Source organism: Hirundo rustica, chromosome 3, assembly GCF_015227805.2.
Source record: "Hirundo rustica isolate bHirRus1 chromosome 3, bHirRus1.pri.v3, whole genome shotgun sequence".
NCBI classification, from domain to species: domain Eukaryota; kingdom Metazoa; phylum Chordata; class Aves; order Passeriformes; family Hirundinidae; genus Hirundo; species Hirundo rustica.
Genome location: NC_053452.1, coordinates 115,712,810 through 115,728,691, shown reverse-complemented (window position 1 = coordinate 115,728,691; position 15,882 = coordinate 115,712,810). Strand labels below are relative to the sequence as shown.

Below are 15,882 nucleotides of genomic sequence, written 5' to 3'. Positions count from 1 at the left end.
GAGTGGGAGTGGAAATGGGAACAGGAACGGGAATGGGAGTGGGAATGGGAACGGGAATGGGAACGACCTGGGCAGCCATTTTCATCCCAGGTTTCTCCCACGCCTGGCACAGATCCCGACTTTGGAGCAAGGTGCCAGAGGGATAATTAGCGACAGGCGGTCGGACAAGGCTCCGATCCGCCGGGACACGGAAGAAAAGCTTCCATCAATAATTCATCGGGAGCGGATTCCTTTCGGCTCCGAGCTCCATGAATATTTCAAGGACAGCCCCTATCGGGTGGCGCTTCCCGGGATCTCGGTTTCCAGCGGGTCGGGAGCTGGGCTCGGCCGGGGTTTTTTTTGGCAATTCCTGGATTGCCTCTGGAAGTTCCCATCCCCTCCTGAGTTTTCCTGGGAATCTGAGGGCGAGCCTGTGCCGGTGAATAAACCGTGGAATTGTAAAATCGCGGGATGGTTTGGACGGGAAAGGGGTTTTAAAGCTCATCCCATTCCATGGGACGTCTCCCACTATCCCAGGTTCTCCAGCCTGGCCTCGGACGCTTCCAGGGATCCAGGGGCAGCCGCAGCTTCTCTGGGAATTCCGTCCCAGCCACTCCCCCGCCCTTCCAGGGAAAAATTCCTTCCCGATATCGAATTTTTCCCGTTCTTTTCTGTTTTCCTCATCCTTGGAACACCAGTCCGGCTTTTTTTGAAGGATCCTGTCCTGATTCCAAGGTCCTCCCATATCCTGGGATTTTTTTTTTTTTTATCCAGGTTGGAATTTTTTCAGCTCTTTATTTCCCCGTTCTGGATCCTTTCCTGTGATTTCTTTTTTTTTTTTTCCCTCCCTATGGATGTATTTGGTTAAAATTCCCAATGGATCAAGGAGCCGGAGCCATTCCAGGGAGCTGGAACGTGGGAAGGTTCCGCCTCCCATTCCCGGCTCCTTCACCCCCGGATTCTGTGTGGGATGAGCAGATTCCAGACGCGGGATGACGCCCAGGGAAACACAAAAAATTGGGGAAAAGATGGGAGTCTTGACGCGTTTTTCCTGGATTTAAGGAATTTTCTTTGGAAACTGGAGGTGGGTCAGCCCTGGGATGGGGGAGGGAATCTGCTGCGGGAATTTACCTGGAATGCTGATCTTCTTCCGCTTCGTCTCCAAGGCTTGGGAATTTACAGGGGAGAGAGGGAAAAAATTCCGGCTGTGATGTGAGGGTGAAGGGCTCTTCCGTCGTTCTATAAACCAGGAAAAACTCGGGAACACTCCGGCACAGCAAAGCTCTCCATGCACGGCTGGAATCCCAGGATCCCGTTGTGTCCACAGGATCCCAGCTTTGTCCCGGACTGGTTTTGGGGGGGGTGGTGGGATTTGGCCGAAATTCCACCTTTTCCAAGTGGTTCCCTCCTGCCTGGCCTCCTTTTCCCACTCCTTCCTTTCCTTTGGGGTGGATTTGCTCAGATCCCAAAGGAAAAGCGGGAATGGGCGGGTGCTGAACCCTGCGCCGGGATTCCCGGAAGGAGGAAAGAGGAATTCCCAGCCCTTGGAAAGCCCTGCCGCCATCCCAGTGATGGGAAGCGCTTTCCCAAAGCCTCGGAAAGACGCGGGATTGATCCGTGGGGAGGGGTTTCCCTGTTCACACGGAAATTCCCCAAAATTTTTGGGGAATTCCCAAGCAGAGGTGTCCGGGTGGATCTGCGGACCACCGGAGGGTCGCGCATTCCCAGAGAAATCCTGGGAAAGAGGGAATGATGGGGAAAAAAAATTCCCCGTGCCGGACCGAGGGATCGGCCTGGATCCAGCAGCTGCCGAGGAAAAGACGGATCTGCCTCCCCGGGAATCGGCAGCTCCACGGCACAATTCCCAAAATCCCTGATGTGGATCCCCTGCTCCATGGGAATGGGACGAGGCTGTCCTGGATATTCCGGAGAGGGATCTCCCCCTGCTTCCAGAGCTGCCAAAATCCGGGATCTCCAGGCTCCACCCTCTCCAGGATTTCTGTGCCTGAATCCCAGGAGATTTTTCCGGGCGGAAAAGGGGCTCCAAGCTGGGAATGGGATGGGAGAAGAGCAGGACAGGGAAGGGAATGCCTGGGATCGTGGGATTGGTCATCGGAAAAGACGGAAATTAGAGCAGTGCCCAGGAAGAGATTTTTGGGAAAGGGATGGAAAACGCCAGGAAAAAAAAGGGGGAAAGGATTTAAACTTGCAAAAGGCTGGAATTGGATGGGATTTTGGGAAGGAATTCCCGGCTGGGAGGGGCTGAGATGGAATTCCCAGGGAAGCTGTGGCTGCCCCGGGATCGCTGGGAGCGTCCCAGGCCAGGTGGGATGTGGCTTGGAATAACCTTGGACAGTGGGAAGTGTCGGGATTGGAGAGGGATGAGCTTTAAGGTTCCCCTTCCCGCCCAGAACATTCCATGGATTCACAATTCCCTGTCTCCGGGGACGTGGACTGGCCTGGCCCATGATCCCTGGGGCTGCTCCTGTGAAATTCCAAGACTTCCCCTGCCTCGTTCATCCCACTTTTCCTTGTGTATCCCACTCCCCCTTTCCCTTCCCATCGAATTCCCACCGAATTTCCTGCCAGGAATGCGGATCTGGAAAAGCCGGCATTCCCATTTTTATTCCTCCGATCCAATTTTTTTTTTCCCCCCCCCGGATCTGGGATGCGTAAAGTGATGGAGAAGGGAAGGTTTTCCAAAGGACCCGGATGCTTTTGTTCCCAAGGGAATTTTAACCAAAGCCTTTCCTTGGATTCCAAAGGATGGTTCACATCCAAGCGCCTTTGGATCCTTCCCAAAACCTGGAATACGCAACCTCTCACCTTTCTTTTCTTTTATTCCCATTTTTTTTATTATTATTCCTGGCAAATCCCAGCAGGGGTTTGCTACAGCCCGAGCCAGGCATTCCTTGGAGCAAAATCCTCCGGGAATTCCCAGTGAAAAACAGGGATAAAATGCCATTAATGCCCCCAGAGGTGCCGGGAGTTGGGAATTGTTTGGGATGAGGGATAAACCTCCCCCATCCCAGGGAATTCCCTGCATTTCTGGTATTCCCTGCGTCACCCCCTTCCTGCTGCTTGCATGGACGCCTCTATTCCCGTTATCCCTAAAAACCCTCATTTAAACTTCGGGAATCTCCCTCTCCCAAGTTTTATCTCCACGTCCTCCCTCATCCATGGGAAAGGGCTGGGGGAATTCCCGCCTCTCCCAGCCGGAATTGATCCAGGGAATCCTAGGGTGGATGATCCAGGGAATCCTGGGATGGATGATCCAGGCCCAGCTCTGGACTCTGCCCTGATATCCAACGGAATCCATGGCCCGGCCAGGGAAAAGGCGGGATGGGATCCATGGGACGGGATCCATGGGATGGGATCCATGGGATGGGATCCAGGGGATGGGATCCAGGGGATGGGATGGGATGGGGTGCGATGGGATAATGGGATAATGGGATAATGGGGTAATGGGATAATGGGATAGGATGGGATCCATGGGATAATGGGATCCATGGGATAATGGGATCCATAGGATGGGATCCATGGAATGGGATGGGATCCATGGGATGGGATCCATGGGATGGGATGGGAAATGGGATAATGGGATAATGGGATAATGGGATAATGGGATAATGGGATAATGGGATAATGGGATAATGGGATAGGATGGGATCCATGGGATGGGATCCATGGGATAATGGGATCCATGGGATAATGGGATCCATAGGATGGGATCCATGGAATGGGATGGGATCCATGGGATGGGATCCATGGGATGGGATGTGATGGGATAATGGGATAATGGGATAATGGGATAATGGGATAATGGGATAATGGGATAATGGGATAATGGGATAATGGGATAATGGGATAATGGAATAATGGGATAATGGGATAGGATGGGATCCATGGGATGGGATCCATGGGATAATGGGATAATGGGATAATGGGATAGGATGGGATCCATGGGATGGGATCCATGGGATGGGATCCATGGGATAATGGGTTCCATAGGATGGGATCCATGGAATGGGATGGGATCCATGGGATGGGATCCATGGGATGGGATGTGATGGGATAATGGGATAATGGGATAATGGGATAATGGGATCCATGGGATCCATGGGATCCATGGGATGGGATATTTTCCATTGGAAGGGAAATCCACAGGGATCGCCTGGCCCAACTCTTCCCACATCCAAGGCAGAGCCGGTGTCAAATCCCGTTTTTTTGAGTCCTTCCGAGTCCTTCCTGCCATCCCTTATCCCACAGGAATTCAGGAGCTCTTCCCAAAACGCTTCTTCCCCTGGCTGAGCTCCTCTTGGGATGATCCCCGGGATTTCACCTGGAATTCCCTTTCTTTGGCTCCTCCCCAAACCCTTTTGTCGCTCCAAGAAAAAGCCACAGCAAACAAACTTCCATGCACACACACAGGGAGCTCATTCCCACATTCCCGGGAACGGCCGATCCCGGGATCTGGGGACAGGACGCGGAGGTGGGAGGGAACCACAAAAACATTGGCTGTATCCCGATCTCCACCTGGGATCCCATTCCAGGGCTGCTTTCCCGGCTTTCCCCATCACTCCTCCTCCCCACCAGCAGCCCAGGAACGGGAATTCCGGGACAATTCCCGTGGGGAGATCCCTCGGGAAAAGGCCAGGAGCAGCACAGCACTCCCTACCTCGTGTCCTGGGATCCCTGGCTCAGGGAATCCCCCTCTCCCAGGAGTTCGTCCTCGCTGTGGAAATACAGCTCGTCCTCTTCCATCCTGGCGGGAATACCGCGGGCGTCAGCCCTGTCCTTCCCGGGATTCCAAAATCGTTGGAATCGCCCAGTCCTTCGGCTTGGGAAAGCTCCCCAGGTACAGCCGTTCCCAGCATTCCCCTGATCCGTGGGGCTGCATCCACAGGGATTTGAAATCCCATCGGGAATGGGGGCTCCGGCCCGGCCCCGGGCAGCCGTGGCCTTTCCAGGAAGGAATTGTTCCCAAATTCCAACCCGGAGCCCCCATCCCGGACACGGCTCTGCACATCCCAGGCTCGGCAAACGCCGGAATTCCCTAAAACGGGACATCCACGGCAAATCCGGGAATTCCAGCCCAGCCTCTCGCCACCCTCCCAGCCAGGAATTCCTTCCCGATATCCCACCCCAAGCTTCCCTTTCCCGAGTGGGAAGCCATTCCCTGGCTCCTGCCCCTCCGTCCTTTTTCCCAAATCCCTCTCCGGCTCTCCTGGAGCCCCTTGAGGCTCGGGAAGAGGCTCCAAGCTCTCCCTGGATCCTTCATTTTCTGCTTCAATCCCACAGAGCTGCATCCCACAGGACGAAAAACTGGAAAACCCCATCCTGCAGCATCCTCGAATTCCCTGGAATCCTCAAATCCCAGACTGCTCCGGGTGGGAAGCCACCGAAAATCCCATCCAGCCGCGGACAAGGACGCTTCCCGCTATCCCGGGCTGCTCCAAACCCCATCCAACCTTTCCCGGGACACTCCCACGAGGGGCGGAGCATCCATGGTGCATCCCGGAATTCCAGAGGCACAGGCTGGACTCTGATATCCCTTCCCAGATTTCCCCCCCCCCTTTTCCAGCGGCGCCATTCCCGGCTCCCTGCCCGGCATCCGCCGGTTGGATCCATCGGCAACGTTCCCGCTCAGCGAGCCGGGAAACGAAGCCGCGCTTCCAATTTGCTGGAGAATTCCCTGGATTCAGCCCAGCTCCCACAGTTGATGGACTGCCTTGGAGGGATATTCCCTCTCTCTCCATGGGGAAAAAAAAAAAGCCGTTTTTCCCTTTTTTCCGGCCACAATGAGGTGCCAATCCCAGACGGAATGCGGTCCAAAGTGGGATAACCCCGGGGGGGGGGGAGAAAAGGGATGGGAAAAGCAGCGGATTCCAAAGGCTCCGTTTGGATTCGCAGCTCCAGGCCGGGCTCCCGCGTGGATTTAGGGATTTGGCAGTGCTGGGGGCGGGGGGAATGTTTGGACTCGGTGCTCCCAGGCGGATTTTCCATGATCCCGTGGTTTGGGAACACAGGTGCTGTCCTCCTTTATCCATCGCCATGGAAGCGGTTGATCCGTGGCTGATTCCGGAGTTCTCCCTTCCAACCCCAATTCCCATTCCTTAAGAATTCCGGAAACTTCAGGGGTTTGGTGTTCCCCCCCCTTCTTCCAGCTGTTCCCTTTTCCCAATGGATTCAAGAGCTCCCAGAGTGGGAACCCGCGGACAAATCCACCCCGGACAAGGCAGCTCCAAAAATTACGGAAAGCTGCCTGAAAAGCCGGCTTAGCATTCCATGAATCCTGGAAGCTGGAAAATCCCTCCAGGATCACCAAGTCCAAGCTGTTCCCGATCCCAGCCTTGTCACGGAGCACTGAGTGCCACGCCCGGGAATTCCTTGGGCATCTCCAGGGATGAGGACTCTGCCACCATCCAAGGATTGTGCCCGGAGTATCCATAGGCTCACGGAGAAGCGGTTCCCAGTTCATCCCTTTATCCCACCAGGAGTCACCTGAAGAATTCCCAGTCCCTCGGCTGGGATTGCAGCAGCTTTGTTGGGAATGTCGGGATTCAGTCCCTGGGATTGTTCCCATTCCAGGGGCGGATCCCAGGCGCTCACAAAGCCACCCAAGGGAAACCACGGATCCCTAAACGAATGGAAAACTGGGAATTCCCTTGGGGGAACCGGAGGTGTCCCACCCGCCACCGCGGGATCCCTCAGGAATTCCCAGCAGGAATCACCCGGTGTGGGATTCCACTGATCCTGGGGAGCCACTGGGATTCCCAACGGCTGTCCCGGAGCCACCTCAATCCTGGGAGCAACACGCGCTCCATGGACATCCGAGATTCCAGCCGGATCTAAATCCCACCAGGAGCCAGACCCTGCATCCCCTCGGGATCAGGATGGAATGATGCTGCCTGTCCATGTGCTGCATTCCTGGAAGTTCAGCTGTGTCCTGGAGCACCAGGAGCTGCTGGAGGACACCTGGATCCCACCCTCACCTGGAGCTTTTCCATGGAACCATCGGCAAACCCTGACCCACATCCAGAATTTTCATCCCCTCGGGATCAGGATGGAATGACATTTTCTATCCAAGAAATTCAATCCTGGAAGTTCAGCTGTGTCCTGGAGCACCAGGAGCTGCCGGGATCACCTGGATCCCGCCCTCACCTGGAGCTTTTCCATGGATCCACCAGTGACCCCTGACCCACATCCAGACCTTTCATCCCCTCGGGATCAGGATGGGATCACATTTTCTGTCCATGTGCTGCAATCCTGGAAGTTCAGCTGTGTCCTGGAGCACCAGGAGCTGCCGGGATCACCTGGATCCCACCCTCACCTGGAGCTTTTCCATCAGCAAACCCTGACCCCCATCCAGACCTTTCATCCCCTCGGGATCAGGATGGAATGACATTTCCTATCCAAGCACATCATTCCTGGGAGTTCAGCTCTGTCCTGGAGCACCAGGAGCTGCCGGGATCACCTGGATCCCGCCCTCACCTGGAGCTTTTCCATGGATCCCCCGAGGGTGGGAGACGCCCCTCGGAGTGTCCCTTTCCCAACAATCCAAGCCCTTCCCGATCCCCCCCCATAAAAATCCAAGAGTCCCACATCCCGTTACCTCCTGAAGCTCCTCTCCGTGGATTCCCGGTTGGATTTCCCGGGAGAGGCGTCGGAGCCGTGCCGGTGGCTGGACAGGAGGCTGTCGGTCTCCAAGGAATACCTTCCATCCCCTTCCGAGTGCGTCTCCAGGAATTCCTTGTCGTTCCAGGTGCCCACCGTCCCATCCAGAGCCTGGTAGCGGATCCCGATGGAGATGCTGGTCTGGGAGACGGGGGAGACGCAGTCAGCGCCCGTGGAATATCCCGGGAAATCCGAAAAAACCAAAAAGCGGGAAGAGCGTCGGCTGTCGGATGATTTAGCCTTGGTGATCCCAAAGTTTCTTTGTTCCTGGAAACTTGGAGAGCGGCTTTTGGCCGGAACGGGATCGGATGATGGTCCTGATTCACCGGGAATTTGGAGAGGGATGGAACCATGGTCCTGATTCTCTGGGAATTCAGAGAGGGATCAGACCATGGTCCTGATTCTCTGGGAATTCAGACAGGGATCAGACCACGGTCCTGATTCTCTGGGAATTTGGAGAGGGATCAGACCATGGTCCTGATTCTCTGGGAATTCAGACAGGGATCTGACCATGGTCCTGATTCTCTGGGAATTCAGAGAAGGATCTGACCGTGGTCCTGATTCTCCGGGAATTCCTGGTGCCGTCCCAGAGCAGCTGCACCAGAGCCTGGAGATGGAAAATCCCGGAAAAGCTGCGAACCCCGGGAGCGGCACCAGGAGCAGATGGAGCCGGTTCCTGGTGGAGCTGTGTTCCCCGGTCCATCGCTTTTTTGGGAATTCTACCCCGGGATACTGCTAACCCATGGATTTGTGGTGCTTTACTCCAGCCTGGTCCCGTCTCCAGGCAGGACAGGGGGGCGTTTTTTTGGGAATGGGAATGGCTGGGGAATCTTGGATCAGTCCCAGTTTGGATTTCCCAGCCTGGCCCAGGCCGGACTTGGGGACACGAAGGGACACGGCTGCGTCCAACCTTCATCCCAAGCTTCTCACGGATCACGGAATCCTGGAAGGGTTCGGGTGGAGAGGGACCTCAAGACTCATTCCCATTTTCCCAGTTCCACCTTCCAAAGTCACTCCAAGCCCCATCCAACCTTTCCTGGGACACTCCCAGGGGCAGCTGTAGCTTCTCTGGGAATTCCAGGGAAGAATTCCTTGCCCGGATCCCACGCCCAATCCCGAATCCAAACCTCCTCTCCCTTTTCCATGCGGCCGTTCCCGACTCGCTCCAGGCTGCAGCGAATTCCAGGTTTGGAGCTCCCAAGCCTTTTTCCTCTCTAAAATATTCCATTTTTTTCCCCCCCTCCCTAAAATCTCCCCCTGGATTCCGAACGGAATCGAATCCCTGGGGTTTCATCCCGCTGCCTCCGCTTCCCGAGGGGGGAAAATCTCGGAGTCGGAAAAAGGGGAATGGGGGGGGGAAAAAAAAATTCCCAATTTTCTCTCCTTTAAAAAAAAAGAAAAAAAAAGTCTCTTTTGAAAAGCTGAGATCAAAGTAGGAGGAAAAAATAATTTTTCCATTTTTCCACCTCCACTCCGCTTCCATGGAGAAATTATTTCGGGCTCAAAATGATGGATTTTAGACAAGAACGACCAAAAAAAAAAAAAAAAAAAAAAAAAAAAAAAAGGTTAAAAAACCAGGGAACTGGGAAATTCCTTACAGGAATCCTCCTTTTTTTCCATGTTTGCGTTTAAGAGGCTGGAAATTCCAAGGTTTGGGAAGATAACGGCGATTCCCGCCGGAATTCCGTGCATTCCGCGCGCGTGACAGCCGAAGGGTGACTCAGCCCCAGGTGGGAGCTTTGGGGGAAGGATTTGATTGATTTATTTTTTACTATTTTAATATATATATATATTTATTTTTTTTTTTTGGTAATATTCCAATTTGAGGGGGTTTTTTCCCCTCCAAAAAATTCCAATTTGAGGTTTTTTTGTTTCCCCCCAAAAAAATTCCAATTTGAGTTGGTTTTTTCCCCCAAAAAATTCCAGTTTGAGGCATTTTTCTTCCCAAAAAATTCCAATTGGAGGGTTTTTTTTCCCAAAAAAAATTTCAATTTGAGGGGGTTTTTCTTCCCCAAAAATTCCAATTTGAGGGGGTGATTTTCCCCAAAAAATCTAATATGGGGGGTTTTTTCTTCCCCAAAAAAATCCAATTTGAAGGGGTTTTTTTCCTCAAAATTCCAATTTAAGGGGGTTTTTTCCCAAAAAATCCCCAATTGAGGGGATTTTTCTCCCAAAATTCCAATTTTAGGGGTTTTTTTCCCCAAAAAAAATTCAATTTGAGGGGGTTTTTCTCCCCAAAAAATTACAATTTGAGTTGTGTTTTTTCCCAAAAAAAAATCCATTTTGAGGTTTTTTTGTTTCCCAAAAAAAATTCCAAATTGAGTTGGTTTTTTTCCCAAAAAAAAATTCCAATTTGAGGTTTTTTTGTTTCCCCACAAAAAATTCCTATTTGAGTTGGTTTTTTCACCAAAAAAATTCCAGTTTGAGGGGTTTTTCTTCCCAAAAAATTCCAATTTGAGGGGTTTTTTTTCCCAAAAAAAATCCGATTTGAGGGGTTTTTTTTCCCCAAAAAAATTTCAATTTGAGGGGGTTTTCCTTCCCCAAAAATTCCAATTTGAGGGGGTGATTTTCCCCAAAAAATTACAATTTGAGGGTTTTTTTTTTCCCCAAAAAATTACAATTTGAGGGGTTTTTTTTTCCCCAAAAAAATTCCATTTTGAGGTTTTTTTGTTTCCCAAAAAAAAATTTCCAAATTGAGTTGGGGTTTTTTTTTCCCAAAAAAATTCCAATTTGAGGGTTGTTGTGGGGTTTTTGTCCCCCAAAAAATATCCAATTTGAGTTTGGTTCTTTTCCCCCAAAATTCCAATTTGAGGGGGTTTTTCTCCCCAAAAATTCCAATTTGAGGTTTTTTTTTTTTCCCCACAAAAATTCCAATTTGAGGGGGTTTTTTTCCTCAAAATTCCAATTTAAGGGGTTTTTTTTTTCCCAAAAAAATCCCAAATTGAGGGGATTTTTCTCCCAAAATTCCAATTTTAGGGGTTTTTTTCCCCAAAAATATTTGCCAATTTGAGGTGGATTTTTTTTTCAAAAAAAAATTTCCAATTTGAGTTGGTTTTTTTCCCACAAAAATTCCAATTTGAGGGGGTTTTTTCCCCAAAAAAATTCCATTTTGAGGTTTTTTTTGTTTCCCAAAAAAAATTTCCAAATTGAGTTGGGTTTTTTTTTCCCCAAAAAAATTCCAATTTGAGGGTTGTTGTGGGGTTTTTGTCCCCAAAAAATATCCAATTTGAGTTTGGTTCTTTTCCCCCAAAATTCCAATTTGAGAGGGTTTTTCTTCCCAAAAAATCCAATTTGAGTTTGTTTTTTTTTCCCCACAAAAATTCCAATTTGAGGGGGTTTTTTTCCTCAAAATTCCAATTTAAGGGGTGTTTTTTTCCCAAAAAATCCCAAATTGAGGGGATTTTTCTCCCAAAATTCCAATTTTAGGGGGTTTTTTCCCCCAAAAAAATTTGCCAATTTGAGGTGGATTTTTTTTTCAAAAAAAAATTTCCAATTTGAGTTGGTTTTTTTCCCACAAAAATTCCAATTTGAGGGGGTTTTTTTCCCAAAAAAATTCCGATTTGAGGGGTTTTTTTTTTCCCAAAAAAAATTTCAATTTGAGGGGTTTTTCTTCCCCAAAAATTCCAATTTGAGGGGGGTTTTTTCCCCAAAAAATTTACAATTTGAGTTGTGTTTTTTCCCAAAAAAAATTCCATTTTGAGGTTTTTTTGTTTCCCCAAAAAAATTCCAAATTGAGTTGGGGTTTTTGTCCCCAAAAAATATCCGATTTGAGTTTGGTTCTTTTCCCCCAAAATTCCAATTTGAGGGGGTTTTTCTTCCCAAAAAAATCCAATTTGAGGGGTTTTTTTTCCTCAAAATTCCAATTTAAGGTTTTTTTTTCCCCAAAAAAATCCCAAATTGAGGGGATTTTTCTCCCAAAATTCCAATTTTAGTTTTTTTTTTTTTTCCCCAAAAAAAATTGCCAATTTGAGGTGGATTTTTTTTTTCAAAAAAAATTTTCCAATTTGAATTGTTTTTTTTCCCACAAAAATTCCGATTTGAGGGGTTTTTTTCCCAAAAAATTCCAATTTGAGGGGGGGTTTTTTTCCCAAAAAATTCCAACTTGAGGGGTTTTTTTTCCCCAAAAAAAATCCAATTTGAGGGGTTTTTTTTCCTCAAAATTCCAATTTAAGGTTTTTTTTTCCCCAAAAAAATCCCAAATTGAGGGGATTTTTCTCCCAAAATTCCAATTTTAGTTTTTTTTTTTTTTCCCCAAAAAAAATTGCCAATTTGAGGTGGATTTTTTTTTTCAAAAAAAATTTTCCAATTTGAATTGTTTTTTTTCCCACAAAAATTCCGATTTGAGGGGTTTTTTTCCCAAAAAATTCCAATTTGAGGGGGGGTTTTTTTCCCAAAAAATTCCAACTTGAGGGGTTTTTTTCCCCAAAAAAAATCCAATTTGAGGGGGTTTTTTCCCAAAAAAATTCCAATTTGAGGTGTTTTTTTTTCCCAAAAAATTCCAATTTGAGGTGGTTTTTTTCCCAAAAAAAATTTCAATTTGAGGTGTTTTTTTTCCCAAAAAAATCCAATTTGAGGGGGTTTTTCTTCCAAATAAATTGTAATTTGAGGGTTTTTTTTCCCCAAAAACAATTTCCAGTTTGAGTCAATCACACCTGATTTAATTTTCCCACTGTGAGCTCTCTCTAAGCTGTTGGAAAATGTTTTTAAAAAAGGAACAAAAAGGAAAAAAAAAAAAAAAACACAAAGGAACAAATTTAAAAAAAAAAAAAAAAAAGGAAATGAGGAGGAAAAACAGGGATCAAAGCCGGAACATTCCGATTTCCACATTTTCGGTCATTTGGGGTTAAAATTAAAAAAAAAAATTCCACTTTTCCAGCCGGGTTTAGGAGTTTAAAAAAAAAAATAATCTTCCAAAAGCAGGAAAAAATCGGGATTTATCGAAGCCAAGGATTCGTGGGATCATCCCTTGGAAGGGCAATTAGGAGGCGTGGGTTGGAAGCGGGAGAAATTCCCGTTGGAAACAACGGAATGAAGACGAGGGAGGAGAAAATTCCCGGCGGGGCTGGGAGGGAGGGATGGATCATTCCCTGGGGATTTAAAATTGATTTTTTTAAATGGATTTTTATCCTTTTTCTTTTTTTTTTTTCTTTTTTTTTTTTTTTTTTTTTTTTTGTTCTGATGCTTGAGGGGAAAAAAAAAAAAAAAAGAAAAATTAATTCGGAGCCGGAATTTCGCTCCTGGAGTTTTTAATTTCCTGGCCGAGGAAATAAAGCCGGGATGGAGGGAGGGGAAAAAAGGAGAAAAAAAAAAGGAAAACGACTTCCAAGCTTTCCTTTGGGTTCCATTATGGAAAAACGAGGCCGTTCCCAGAAATTGCCTCGGGATGGGCGGGAAAGGACCTTAAATCCCATCCCAATCCCGATGCCTCCCGCTTATCCCAGGGCGCTCCGACCTGGACGCTTCCAAGGATCCAGGGGCAGCCAGGGATTCTCGGGGAATTCCGGCCCGGACGGGAATTCCCTCCCAAGCTCCCCTATTCCCACTGGGAATTCCATTCCCTGCCTCCTGCCCCTCCAGCCCTTTATCCCAAATCCCAGCTCTCCTGGAAAACTCTGGAAAAGGCTCCCAGGATTCCCTGGATCCTTCCCTCATCCAGCTGCACATTCCCAGCTCTCCCAGCCCTGCCATTGGATCCAGCCCCATCCCGACTCCTCTCCGGGAAGGAATTTTGGGAATTCCCTGGGAATCTCAGCACTCCAGGAAGGGTCTCCCTTCCCTTTTCCATCCCCGAATTCCATAAAAACCCCTCGGGATGGATCCTGAGCCTCCTGGATCCCAGAATCCCGGGATGGTTTGGGATGGGATCCAGGGACCTTCAATCCCATCCCAGGGACACTTCCCACCATCCCAGGGGGATCCAAATCCACCCTCGGACACTGCCGGGGATCCAGGGATTCTCCGGGAATTCCAGCCTGGCCGGGAATTCCTTCCCAATCTCCCCCAAATCCCACTGGGAATTCCATTCCCTGCCTCCCGCCCCTCCAGCCCTTTCCCAAAATCCCAGCTCTCCTGGAGCCCCTGGAGGCTTCCCTCAGGATTCCCTGGATCCTTCTTTTTTCCAGCTGAACATTCCCAGCTCTCCCAGCCCCCGGAGCAACTCCACGGCCTCCTCTGGACCCTTGGATCAGCTGGAAAAATTCCCGGGGCGGCTCCTCCCTTGCAATCCCACCGTTCCCACCCTTCCGAGGGAAAAGCGGGATGAGAAACGCCGCTCATCCCCAACTCCCATCCCCAGGGAAAAGCTCCCGGGAGCCGTTTCCCATGGAGACGGAGTTCTGGAACTCTCTTGGAAAGGCAGCTGTTCCCAATCCCGATATCCATTAAAAACCCCCTTTTTTCCCGGGAAGCCTCATCCAGCACCAGGGACAGGGGCGCAGGATTCTTGGAATTACGGCGAGGAGGAGGCCGGGATTTCTTTAAGTGGCTTCTCCTGGCGGAGGAAGGAGGGAATTAAACCCGCGGAAAACCGGGAATCCGGTCCTGAGGGAGGAGGGAAAAACTCGAGGAGTGCGGATGTGCTTGGGAAAAAAAAATTATCCCGGCTGCACTCCGGTTATTTGGGAATTTTCCTGGTTAAAATCACTCTCCAAAGGAGGGAAAATCCCTCGTTTTTTAGGATCCTTCGGTGTCAGGCGGGGTAGGGAGGAAAATCCAGGGATGGAAGTCGGATCCTCGCGGATTCCTGACGGACTCCGAGCCTGGCCAGGGCTTGGGATGGAATCCCGGAATTCCAGGCCGGTTTGGGCGGGAAGGGACCTTAAATCCCACCTCATCCCAACCCTGGCACCTCCCACTCTCCCGGGCTGCTCCAAGCCCCACTCCAGCCTGGCACTGGAAAAATTCCGGGGATCCACGGGCAGCCACGGCTCCTCCGGGAATTCCAGCCCAGCCCCTTCCCACTCTCCCAGCCGGGAATTCCTTCCCGAAATCCCATCCATCCATCCATCCCTGCCCTCTGGATGGGATTTAGGGTCCCTTTCAACCCAAACCATTCCATGAATCCATGATAAAGGAGGCTCCGAATCCGTTCTGTGGGATTTTTTACGGAAGTTGGGAATGCAAAAGGGAGGAAAGAGGAAGGGAGATAATTCCTGGACTCCCGAGATTCCGAGTGAATTCCTCCCTCGTTCCCAAAATTCCTTCCCGGAGAGGATCTGGGCTGTGAATGGATCCAGTCTCAGGCTGGGAGAGCCGGGAATGTCCAGCCGGATCAGGGAAGGATCCAGGGAATCCTTGGAGCTCCTTCCGGAGCCTCAAGGGGCTCCAGGAGAGCTGGGATTTGGGAATGGGCTGGAGGGACGGGAATTCCCACTGGGAAAAGAGAGACTGGGTGGGATCTTGGAAAGGAATTCCCGGCTGGGCTGGAATTCCCGGAGGAGCTGTGGCTGCCCCGGGATTCCTGGGAGAGTCCAAGGAAAAGCTGGAGCACCCTGGGATAGCGGGAGGTGTTGGAATGAGCTGGAATTCCCTGCTGGAATTCAGCGATCCCATCCCAGGTCTCCGCTTCTCCCCGCTCGGATCAAACCGGATCCATCCCTGCTTTTTTCCCCGCCCCCAATCCCAAACTTCCCGCGCTTTTCCAATCCGGGCTCCACCGCGCCCCCCCCCTCCCGCTCCGGACATTCCCGGCTGCCTCATCCCTTCCGACCGGTTGGGAACGCCGATATCCCCGTTCCCACGGATCCGGCACGGACACACCGCGCGGAGGAAGGAACGCCGGGAACGTCGGCCCCACCTGGATGGCGGAATTGTTGTCGTCGATGAGCGTGTCCGTCACCTCCAGCCGCCCTTCCTCCACCGCCTTCTGCAGGACCATCCGGAACGTTCCGATCAGCCTGCGGAGCAGAGCACAGGAAATCCCGGGAGTTTTCCGCCCGCCCCGGCGCCTGGTTTTCCTGGGAAAAGGGCTTGGCTCTCCCGGGAGCTGGGCGGGGCTCTGCTCCCCGTTTTCCGTGGGAAGAGGGAGAGGTGAGATCCCAGAGCGGTGGAGGTGATGGAAGGAGCCGAGAGGGGAGGCGTTCCGAGGGAATGCTGCTGGGATAAGGGAAGAGGGAGGTTCGGGAACCAAGCAGGAGCCTGTGGATACTGTTGGATCCATGGGGAAGTTCTGCTCCTGAAGCCAGGGGGAGGTCCTTTTTTGGGAATGGCAGCTCCGTCCCTCCATGG

At 50.5% G+C, this 15,882-nt stretch overlaps 1 protein-coding gene across 1 annotated transcript in view; it reads right to left on the bottom strand.

The window, feature by feature from the left end:
• Positions 1–15,882, bottom strand: part of OTOF (otoferlin) — a 141,614-nt gene that overhangs the window by 115,371 nt on the left and 10,361 nt on the right. Inside the window, exons 3-5 of the mRNA XM_040058710.2 lie at positions 15,452–15,551; positions 7,595–7,797; positions 4,658–4,744 (exon numbers count right to left, since the gene is read on the bottom strand). Coding sequence (XP_039914644.1) covers positions 4,658–4,744; positions 7,595–7,797; positions 15,452–15,532 — 371 coding nt within the window. The 5' untranslated portion in view covers positions 15,533–15,551. The remainder of the gene's footprint in view (positions 1–4,657; positions 4,745–7,594; positions 7,798–15,451; positions 15,552–15,882) is intronic.